Source organism: Leptodactylus fuscus, chromosome 4 (assembly GCF_031893055.1).
Source record: "Leptodactylus fuscus isolate aLepFus1 chromosome 4, aLepFus1.hap2, whole genome shotgun sequence".
In the NCBI taxonomy this organism is placed as follows: Eukaryota; Metazoa; Chordata; class Amphibia; order Anura; family Leptodactylidae; genus Leptodactylus; species Leptodactylus fuscus.
Genome location: NC_134268.1, coordinates 26,568,783 through 26,580,811, shown reverse-complemented (window position 1 = coordinate 26,580,811; position 12,029 = coordinate 26,568,783). Strand labels below are relative to the sequence as shown.

Sequence of the window (12,029 nt, the reverse complement as noted above, 5' to 3'; positions counted from 1 at the left end):
TGGAAGACCACAGGGACAGTTCTTGTTAAGCCCAGAAGTGGCAGGCCAAGAAAAATATCAGAAAGGCAGAGAAGAAGAATGGTGAGAACAGTCAAGGACAATCCACAGACCACCTCCAAAGAGCTGCAGCATCATCTTGCTGCAGATGGTGTCACTGTGCATCGGTCAACTATACAGCGCACTTTGCACAAATAGAAGCTGTATGGGAGAGTGATGAGAAAGAAGCCGTTTCTGCACGTACGCCACAAATAGAGTTGCCTGAGGTATGAAAAAGCACATTTGGACAAGGCAGCTTCATTTTGGAAACAAAAATTGAGTTGTTTGGTTATAAAAAAAGGCATTATGCATGGCGTCCAAAAAGAAACAGCATTCCAAGAAAAACACATGCTACCCACTGTAAAATTTGGTGGAGGTTCCATCATGCTTTGGGGCTGTGTGGCCAATGCCGGCATCGGGAATCTTGTTAAAGTTGAGGGTCGCATGGATTCCACTCAGTATCAGCAGATTCTTGAGAATAATGTTCAAGAATCAGTGACGAAGTTGAAGTTACGCCGGGGATGGATATTTCAGCAAGACAATGATCCAAAACACCGCTCCAAATCCTCAGGCATTCATGCAGAGGAACAATTACAATGTTCTGGAATGGCCATCCCAGTCCCCAGACCTGAATATCATTGAACATCTGTGGGATGATTTGAAGCGGGCTGTCCATGCTCGGCGACCATCTAACTTAACTGAACTTGAATTGTTTGTCCAAAATACCTTTATCCAGGATCCAGGAACTGATTAAAAGCTACAGGAAGCGACTAGAGGCTGTTATCTTTGCAAAAGGAGGATGTACTAAATATTAATGTCACTTTTCTGTTGAGGTGCCCATACTTTTGCACCGGTCAAATTTTGGTTTAATGCATATTGCGCATTTTCTGTTAGTACAATAAACCTCATTTCAATCCTGAAATATTACTGTGTCCATCAGTTATTAGATATATCAAACTGAAATGGCTGTTGCAAATACCAAAATATTTAGAACTAAAAATGATTAAGATTAATAGGGGTGCCCAAACTTTTTCATAGGACTGTATATATATATATATATATATATATATATATATATATATATATATATAAAAAAGTGTTCACTGCACACCCCTTGACATACAATAGTTAAAAAAAAATAAAATAAAATGGGAGTTACAATTTAAATCTATACAGTATGTATACACAAGCAGTGAATTTCTGACTATTATATGACTTGATTACCGCAGGTTTTATCCTCTTATCTCAATTTTTAGCTGTCTGCTAGCTGGTGGGTGAAGACTAGCTGCAGTAATGTCTCCCCTACACTGAACACAGAAAGTAGAAGAGAACCATTACACATGTAAAGTTTAGTACAGTATATATAATACTGCACGGTACTGCCTTTAATTCATGGCTGGCTGTTCGGCCATGGTTGTCTGCAACCGGCCTTAAACAGTGAAAAGTTATCCTAGACCATCTTATACTACACCAGATTAGTTGGAGCTGATTTTGAGTAGAATCCACCTCAAAGTCAGCTCCCAACTCCTCAATTTGAGCATATCCTTATACAGACTTGTATACTTGAACTACATCCATGAAAATATGAAATATATATGTATCTCTGTATTTACCTGCTCATTCACAAATCAGTTCTGCACCTCCCTTCAGTAGTCTGTGTTTGCTTCTCTCAGGGATTATCCGGGATAACACATGTGTATACATGCCGGCCTGGGAGAGCTACAAATGCTTTGGCCTGAACTACGAGATGCTTGTCATTGAGAGTCTTGATGCCGACTCTGAGACGAGACGCCTGTCACCCGTGGCTGTGCTGGAGGACGGATATGTGGACCTTATCAATGGTACATGTGACGTCATATTTCCATATACATATTTCCATGGATTTATTCTGATGGCTTCCGTGTAATGTTCTGTATTCTCTGTATTTAGGTCCCCCGTACCGTTCCTTTTGTTCTGGATACACGTGTCAGAGGAGGGTCTCCTTGTTCCACTCTATAGTGGCTACAAACAAGTCGTTTGATGTTTATTTTACCAGCACGAGCCCCCAGAATCTGCGACTGAAAATGCTCAACACAGACAACACCAAGGTGAGATATTCCAATAACCAGATGCAATACAACAACAATGCAATACATTATAATATATTCTCTGGGTATCACTGACGTCATTACGTTTCCTTTCTTGTAGTCTGTCCTTCTGGGGATCTACTTCTCAAATCCTCAGCGACTGGATGTCTATGTTAATAAGGTGTATATAAACCCTACAAATATACAGCGGCAGGGATTGGACTATACACTGAGTGCCCCTACTTATCAGGGTAAGTTGTTGGACACTCCATCGCCACATCTCTATAGGACACATTGGCATATATTGATCTGATATTCAAGAAGATCTGTGTGTAAAATGTTCATTACAGTGACAAAATACAAGATTGTTCATATAATAGGTATATACTAGATATAAAATATAGATATGAGATAAATCCTACCCCAGCACAGTACACAAACTCTACATAGACTTAAAGGGGTTTTCCCATGAACAGAACCAAATTTAATCTTGTAGACAATTAAAAGAAAAATAATTTTACAATTTTCCTGAGTTTTAAAGACTTTCCATAACCATCTTAGTCTATTGTCTGTTGCCAGTGGATACAGTCATGAATACAGGAACTTTCTATGGTCTGGGACTTGTCAGAAACCCAGCGATGATTTCCTTATTATTTTATTCCTAGGGAAAAAAAATCCTCATTTTGTCCTGATCTCCATGAGTCCACTTTATTCTCCATAGCTAGTGGTTTTGGAGCTGCAAGTGACATCACTACATCCCAGATGACAGATAGAAAGGTGGAGCAGGAAGCTGGATGCTCTCTGCTTCACCACTTTACACAACTTTGTATCCATCTGGACTCCAGATATAGTTGAAGCTAGAAAATGCCGCCTGCCACCCAGGATAGTGGGACAGTAGTATGGGTACATGTGTTTTATATTAAGAGTGGTGCCCCGAACAGTTATGACTACTAACTACTCGGTACATTACAGTATAGGTTAGAGGCCAAAGATGAGAAGAGTGTACCGGTGTTTACCACAGTACAGAAACAGAGAGCCTGTCTTTCCTTCTCAATCTCCACATCTTAATAAATAAGAGGAGGAGGAAGGACCATGGCTGGTCATTGAGTTGGACAGATAGTGAGAGCCTGCCATTGATGGAAGGCCAATTGTGGTAGGCAACTCATGCCGAGACCCCAAGGTACAGCTAGTGGTTTCTGATCCTGCCCATAATAGTTGTAACCAGCTGTAGCCAGAGACAGATCTCACTAAATTAAAAGACTAAATAGAAATAAGAGAATAATAGCAAGAGTACAATAAATATTAGATATATATTTACAGTGTTGTGAACAGGTTTTATGCAGTTGTAGAAAAAATATAAAGTAAGAATACTTTCAGAAATAGAAGAGTTACTAGTTTATTTTAGTCAATGAACAAAATGAAGAGAATGAAGAAAAGATGAATTGTACCATCAATATTTGGTGTGACCTTTGCCCTTTGCCTTCCATCACGTCTTCTTGGTACTTGCATTTTTTGGCAGAACTCGGCAGGAAGGTTGTTCCCACCATCTTGGAGAACTAAGCACAGATCTTCTGTGGATGTAGGCTTGCTCCAATCCATCTGTCTCTTCATGTCATCTCAGACAGACCGGATGATGGTGAGATCAGGGCTATATCTGTGGGGGCCGTATCATCACTTCCAGAACGACTCCTCCAAATGACAAAAGTCACACCAAATATTGATGGGATTTACATTTCTCTTCTTTGATTTCATTTTGTTTTATTTCTGATTGCAATCTTACTTTGCAGCATTTTTTTTCACACCTGCCTAAAATAAATATAAACTATCTATCACTATAGTCAAGGCAATGTATCCCTCCACTGATACACAGTAGACAGGGCAGGAGTCACTGTGTACATACATTACATTACTTATCCTGAGTTACAGCCTGCATTGTACTCCAGAGCTGTACTCGGCAGGTAGTGTCTAAACTATACAGTATACAGATCCAGAAGCAGAAGGCTATGTACACTGTGTAGTTCAGGGCCGGGTTACTGCAACTCAGCTTCAATTCACTTGAATAATTGCAATGCTGTAGTACTCAGCCATGACCGCTATACAGTGTATGGAGCCTTCTCCTTCTGGCTCTGTAGAGTGTATAGTTCTGGCACCGGAGAAAGCCAAAAACAGCTGATCTTTGAGGGTCCTGTGTATCAGACCCCCACCATTCAGACATTGATGGTCTATTCTAAGGCTAGGTCATCAATATCAAACTATTGGGAAGCCCTTTTAAGAAATTAACCCTGGTTTTGTTACATTGATTAGTTCATTACAAATACATTATTAGTAGGTTGTGTGACTGTTGTCTCTTCTTCTGACAGGACAATACATGCCTCAGCTCAGCTCTACAGTTCTGGGAGAAAACTTCTTTGACAAGGACTATAATCTGCTGTACGTCCTGGTCAGAGGATCCACTCCTGTAGAAATACACACGTCTCCTCTCATTGTTGTCTCCTTTAATCTGCCGGCGATGACTGTGGACCAGTTTTACGGTGACAATCTTATCAGGAACCTCGCACTTTTCTTGAATGTCCCAGCGAGCAAAATTCGTATTACAAAGATAATTGCGGAGGGTTCAAGTCGCAGAAAGAGAGCGGCAGGAGGGATCAGTGTATCCGTGGAAATTTCCGATCCACCAACTCAACAACTGAACTCTACTACTAACTCTACAGGTAAGTAGGAAATATTTCCATTGGAGAAATGATAAGATTACCCGAAACACCCTTGGTGATAATCTGTGACCAACTGCAATTGTTGTATTTATGCCCCTTGTTCTTATTGTATTTTGATCCATGTGTTAACAAATGCACCGAAGTCCCTGAAATCTTTGAGAGTGCAAAATGTACTTATTTTCCTCATTTATTTGCAATCTAAGTTAAAGGGCCCTGGCCAATTTTCATGGTGAGGATAGGTCATCAGTATCTGATTGGTGAGGGGGTCAGCATCCAGCATCTATACAGGAGAAGGTGCTAGAAACATAAGGTGCCGTCAGCTGTAAAGCAGCCATTGCAAGATACAATAACTCAGCAGCAATTCACTTGGTCAGATCTGCAATACTGCAGCATGGTGGCACCATCCAATATGTAGCTTTTTGCTCTTAGAGGCAACATCTCCCACCAATCAGATACTAATGGCTTTTCCTGAAAATTGCTTGTGGGCCTTTAAATTAGAAGAGCTAACCCTCACCATGATGTAAAGAACAAACTCCATGCGGACTTATCCCTTGGTCTGAGATTTCAGTGGATAAAAGACATGTTACACTGAGACCTATATATCAATTTTTTTCCGCTCTTTCTGCTCTATAACATTCTCCCTGCAGACTGAACATCACATTCCATGTAAGAAATTCATGTTAATCGATTGAAGAATTTCCTGGTAAAATCACAGTGACCCTGTAAACACTGTAACCTTCCAGCGAGAAATCCATCCAGGCTCTTCCCATATCCTCCATATTTCTCTCTGTTCCTGGAGTTTATCTTAGTGTGTTGGGATTTTTAATAAGGATTTTCTTCTTCTGATCTTGTTCTTTAGGTGACCTGTCATACACAGATTTCCAATCTATGAGTAAGGACTTGGCGTCTGCCGCCATTAATGGAAGTCTCAGCTCTCACTTGAACGTCACAGTGTCATCATTGTCCATTTCTGACCCGGTTCCACCTCCTAGTGATCCTGCCTGGAGTCAGGTAATTTCTCCCCCACTCCTATTCTGTTACTAGATCATCCTCCTTAGATATGAACAAACCATGTGAGATCAATAAGTACAAAAATAACAGCAGCTCTCTATAAAGAGCACCAAAACCTATATAAATAGAGCTGAAATGCGTTACTGCTATATATTGTATATGCATATTCTTTTACTACTATTAGTTACTGTTTATACATATACTGTACATTCAAAAAGCCCACCTGCCCCGACAAGGAATAGGTCTATAGTGTGAATACAAGGCAAGTAGGGATCCAGAGCCATGCTGTATAGCCGCAGACAGATGGAAAACTGAAGTAGGTGCTAAGAGTGTGATCTATTCCTATTCAATAGTCCTATACAAATGGAAGTAGTATACGTGTGTATAAGTATAATATATCTAAATATATATTACATTTTAATCCTGGAAATTGGTACGAAAATAGGTTTTGAAATTAGAATTAATTTCAACTCTACCATAAGAATAAGAATAATTAAGCAATCCAGCAATTCAAATGATACCAGGATTGTTGTATAGACTGAAGAATTTAGGTACCAGACCATCACCAAAAATCTAGCCTAAGTCACAATGACATAGCAATGTGATGTTTTACAGGTGGCAGCTGAGTCTGAAAACAAAGCTCAGTCATCTAATGGAAACTATTTGGCTACTGTATCTACACTCAGAGTCGTCCAAGAACCAGTGGCTGGAGTTCCTGGAGAGAAGCTTTACCAGCAGCCATGTGTAATGGCTCTGGACTCCAATGTAAGTAGCGTGCATGTATCACATATCATCATGACCTATAAGATAGCAGCCATAGCAGATAACACAACCCTTCAATTGGACTATGAGAGAGCATGCCCAGCGGGCAGCAATCCCCTACAGATATGGTGACAATGACTCGGCTACATACTAGTTATTGAAGTGCAGATTACGTGATATAGTAAAGTGTTTTAACACGTTATTTGACTTTTTTCCTAGGGAAACTGTGTCTCTGTTAGCACAAGCTCGCTGACACTGACGGCCACCTTGAAAGACTCCAACAACGCCATCGTCAGCAATGGACTGGGGGGAAATGTGACCATCTTATTTGACAGCTGTTGGGCCAACTACACCGACCTTGTTCTCAAAGTGCCAGGTAGAGTGTAAACCGCATTATATTATATATGGGAATGTATGTATCCACAGGATAGGTCATCAGTAGGTGCGGGGTCTAGGTGTATAGATCATCAGTGTGAAATTTGATTTAGGACTAGACAACCCCTTTAATCCTGGTGGATCTTATGTCATTAACACATATGGAATGTTACCAGTGGTCCTCTGTTATCCGAGACCCTCACCAATCTATAGAGCAATGGCTAGTTGTCTTCTCCAAACTGACTTTTGATGGACTGATGTGCCTGAAATGTATTTGCTTATTGATATTTGACTTTATAAATTAATAGTGGGGGGATAATAGCAAAATTTAACAGAACAAATGGAAAAGCTTAATTTTGTTACTTTTATTGCAGGCCACGGATACAAGCTTGAGTTTGTTCTAAATAGTGTCTCTGCACAGACAAGGTCATTTGATGCCAAAGCTGTAACAGCTACAACAACACCCACTAACAATATTGGACCCATCAATGGAGACGCCGCTGTGGCCATATACAGTCCATTCCAGGTGTTGCTGACTTTGGCCATCACCTTGATAACTGTGAACCTGTTAATGGGGTCTGTGTAAGAACGGATACACAGGTGAGACATCAACTTCATTCTCTGCTTTTGTACTGTAAGGAACAAGGTCTACATATATGAGGCTTGGGGACGGACCACGTAGAGCGGAAAATTCTATTACAGGTGTTCTTAGTCCCGGGAAGGTTAGGTGAATATAAATCCAGACACCATAAAGGTAAATTCACACAGGGTTTTTTGGTCAAGATTTTGAGGCCGTGTCCGCCTCAAAATCCTGACCAAAAAGACGGCTCCCATTGAAATCAATGGGAGCCGCTCAGGTCTTTTTTCCGGGAGTCGGTTTGTTCCGGCTCCCGGTAAAAGAAGTGAGGTGCTCATTCTTCAGGCTGATTCGCCTCGCCATTTGGCCTGAAGACACTCCCTCCTCCTGACTAGGCCCATTCATTAGGCCTAATCCAGAGTGGAGTGCACAACTGGATGCCGGTGCAGTGCAGTCCAAAATACTCCATCTGAACTTACCCTTAAAAGGGCCTGCCATCCAGCAAACTATTAACCCCTCTATTTCTGAGAGTATTCTTACTTAACAGCATTTTTTTCCACCCATGCCTAACACTTTTGCACAGCACTATCCTTTATTAGGCAAGGAAAAGAATACACAGTAGATTAAAATACTGTCAACTTCATTCAATACAGATACAATATAATACAGTTACAAATATGTATATCTTCATAGTTTCACATATTATAATTCAGTTAAATTGACTTCTATTCCCTACCCAAAGTTTTAACCCTCTACCCTTCTACTGCCCAGAACTTTTTCTAAAGGTAACCTTAGGTCCTCCTTCTTGTTGGTGTCCATCTATCAAATGTAAAGCACCATGGAATTAATGGTGCTATATAAATAAAGAATAATAATAATAATAATAATAATAATAATAATCTAGTGTATGTTAATATAATTTATTTTTTGTAGTCGACTACACTTTCCTATTCAGAGGCATCGGGTTACAATAATGGATGATTATGTAGATAATCTGTTTTCCCTTAGTCCCAACAGCGGCACAATACGATGAGCCTTGTGCCGCTGGTGGGACGACAGGGAATGTATACTGCGCCTTGTAGTTATCTTTCACAAGCCATAGTCTAGCTGTAAGTAGATGGAATCTATTGCAGCCTTCCGTCTAAGTCTACAGTATGTCAGGAAATCCTCCCAACAAATACGAAGACTCAAATGTTTTCTAAAAGAACCTAAGAAAATGAGAATGCTAGCCTTTGCAGGAATCGTAATGTTGACCAACTGGTGGGTTACACAGGACATTTGCTCATGGCATTCTGGGAAAATGCAATGTGTAGAGATGAGCGAGTATATTCCATCCAATACCTCCCCTGCATAGATATTGGTGTTAAAAAAAAGGTGCCAGGGAATGTGGGAGGGGAATCGAATATATCCCACGTTTACCACGTGGTGTTCGACCGAGTACACCAATAACTATGCAGGGGAAGTATTCAATGGAATACAACTCGCTCATCTCTAGTTATGTGTACTCGTATCAATCTGAGGGTCTGGTAGAGGAGACAAGAGACCCTATGAGAATATATGGCCCAAGGACTCCCATACACTCTGATAAGACTCTTTGAAGGTCCCGGGAGATGCTTATGGGACCTCTGCTGGCCATCAGAATGAGGTATAGGAAATCACCACTGTACAGAGGTTGTTCCAAAATCACAAATGTTTGACCACCGATCCATTCAAATAGAGAACACAGGACCCGCTCTTGTGATCAGTCTGATGTACATCAGTCGGACCATCAGTGATCTGACACGTGTCCCCTGTTTTGTGGATAGATGATCATTTATTTTAGTAAAACCCCTTTAAGACATATATTTACATTTTTTTCAATCAAAGGTGAATCTAATTTTGAAATTGCACATCCAACAACGACCTCAGAAATATCTGCTATTGTGATTATTCTCAGTAGGGCAGGTCAGCAGAATACAGGCCACTGCTCGGGACAGTCTGTATTCTTTATGTTGTACAATAATTTATGCAAAATGGAAATGTCAGAGGGAACTGCTGTGTATACAGGTCACCTACATCATTGCTCCTTGTCTTATATCTGGTCCTTGGATATGCTGTTGGTGCAGCGCCCAGAGAGCAATATATGGAATATTAATCTGTATATTTCTATTTCACAGATAAGAAGATTTCCAGAAGACTGGATGTTATAGTCCATGGTGACATACAGTACTTTTGGCTACTTTAAAGAAGACCTGTCATGTCCTCTCTTCCTTCAGTTTATACCCCCTATTGGGGTCACAGTGACTCAACTGTGACTGGACCAAGAAGCCAGGGGGCCCCACACGTCACCCTAACCAAAGAGCTGATTAAATGTTATTTGTATTTGCTTTTCTGATTCCCTTTGATGGCTGACAGTCTGTGCATCAGAAATGTATCACCCCTGTCCTCTGTCAGCTCTGAGCATTGTAGACCGACCACTGATACATCTGGAATGGGGTGTATAAAACTGAAGGATCCCTCTTTACCTCAATACTTGTTATGTTTCTTTGGACTGTAATGTAATCTATGTAAATGATTTCCGTATTTAATACAAAAAAAAAGAAAAATCAAAAGTGGCCCTAAAGTTATAATCTTCTTCTATAGGACCGGGCCTCAGGATCACCCTGTAAATTGTGATCAATAAATTCTGGATATAAAAAGCCTCCTCATTGTCCGCTTGTAGAAATGATGGATTACTAGGAATAACCTGGTATTAAACTATTAGTACTTCATTTACTACTCTGCAAATACGTGATATTATACATAGGAAGAATGAAACCAGCAATGTGGATGTAGCAGAGATGAGACTACAGAGACCTCAACCTGAGAGAGCCCTTCAGAGGGTTGTGGCAAAAGTAGGAGTGGCCTTCTAAGGGGTGTGGTCTTTATTAAAGTGCACTTACTTATATTCAGAACCCACATTAAAATATTAAACCCAAGATTGTTACTGGTTAGGTAAACGGTTGGGCCATTTATTTAAATTTTTTTTTTTAATTTAGTTTTTATTGAGAAATTTTTTTTCAAATACAGGAAAGGAAAAAGAATGCAGGGAAAATAATAACACACTCCTACAACAGACCATAAATATAGCATGGAAGGAGTGACATCATACGTATTAAACAGATACAGATATACAATACCAGTGTACAGTTGAAGAATAAGAACAACTGCACACCACATGAGTAAGTACGACTCTTCCCCTTGACAAATCAAGGTCGCTTCAACTGGATCTGGGAGCCGGGCAAAAAGAAAGGAAGGGAAGGGGGAGGGAGGATGTGAGAAAACAGTAAAATAATAACAACCGCAACAACATAATAGAAATAACACTTACGAGTTTCGTTAAGTAGGAGTCAGGAAGGGGGATTGCCACCGTTCGAAACATGTACAATATCAGGGGCAACGCCATCATTTTGACAATGGCTATTCAGATTACCTAAGTCAACATGGGTTTGGAGAATGATGCCAGAAGGGAAGATAGCTTATTCAAAAGTGGGACATAATTCATAGAGTACAAATGAGAACTCAGGACAGTCAGAGCAATACCCAAATATGTATCATGCTCTCCTTTCCATTGATAGGGAAAGTCGCGGTGGAGGTCCTCCCGTAGGGAGGGGGCCAATACAATAGAGATTTAGTGGGGTTCACCTTGTAATAGGATATTCTCCCAAAAAGTTCCAGGGCGTTCGTAGCAGCACGCAGGGAGGGACCAGCAGAGGACAACATTAAAATTACGTCATCCCCGTACAAACCAATTTTGTGTTGTCTGCGACCAACAGAGACACCCTCAATGCGATTATCAGATCTATATGCTCAGCCAGCGGTTCCATCACCAAAGCAAATATGATAGGAGATAGGGGGCAGCCCTGGCGAGTGCCATTAGAGATGAGGAAAGTGTCGGACAGGAACCCCCCGAGGAGAGCACGCGAGCCGAGGGACAGGAATATAAGGCCAGAATAGTGGCTTTGAAGACAGGATCCATACCAAACCAGTCCAAAAGGCCGTCAATGTAGCTCCAGTGGACCCTGTCAAAGGCTTTTTCAGCATCCAAAGCTAACAGTAGTGATGGTGCTCCATTCCGCTCAGCCTCTTGGACAAGGTTGATAAACCTGTGAGTTCCATCTGGGGCCTGCCTACCCAAAACAAACCCCACCTGATCAGGTTTAACTATCTCAGGAAGGATTCGCAACAGTCGCTCGGCTACAATTTTTGGCATATAATTTAACATCTACATTTAAAAGTGAGATGGGCCTAAAATTGGCCGGTATTGTGGGGGGCTTGCCAGGTTTAGGAAGGGTAACAATAGTAGCGATGAGCATCTCCTCAGGGAAACTCTGGTCCTTCGCAGCTTTCCTGAACACCGCCAAAAGATGTGGGGACAAAATCTCCATGAATTTCCTATAGTATGCACCGGAGAAGCCAACCGGCGGGGGATTTAAGTGGCTTTAACGCAGAGATGACTTCTTGAACCTCCAG

General features: G+C 41.0%; 1 protein-coding gene across 1 annotated transcript in view; it reads left to right on the top strand.

Annotated features, from left to right (window-relative positions):
- LOC142200098 (fibrocystin-L-like) overlaps positions 1-9,738 on the top strand; it is a 134,758-nt gene extending 125,020 nt beyond the window's left edge. Inside the window, exons 70-78 of the mRNA XM_075270162.1 lie at positions 1,710-1,877; positions 1,966-2,123; positions 2,224-2,353; positions 4,463-4,813; positions 5,673-5,824; positions 6,440-6,589; positions 6,806-6,962; positions 7,336-7,561; positions 9,695-9,738. Coding sequence (XP_075126263.1) covers positions 1,710-1,877; positions 1,966-2,123; positions 2,224-2,353; positions 4,463-4,813; positions 5,673-5,824; positions 6,440-6,589; positions 6,806-6,962; positions 7,336-7,547 — 1,478 coding nt within the window. The 3' untranslated portion in view covers positions 7,548-7,561; positions 9,695-9,738. The remainder of the gene's footprint in view (positions 1-1,709; positions 1,878-1,965; positions 2,124-2,223; positions 2,354-4,462; positions 4,814-5,672; positions 5,825-6,439; positions 6,590-6,805; positions 6,963-7,335; positions 7,562-9,694) is intronic.
- The last annotated feature ends 2,291 nt before the right edge of the window (positions 9,739-12,029 follow it).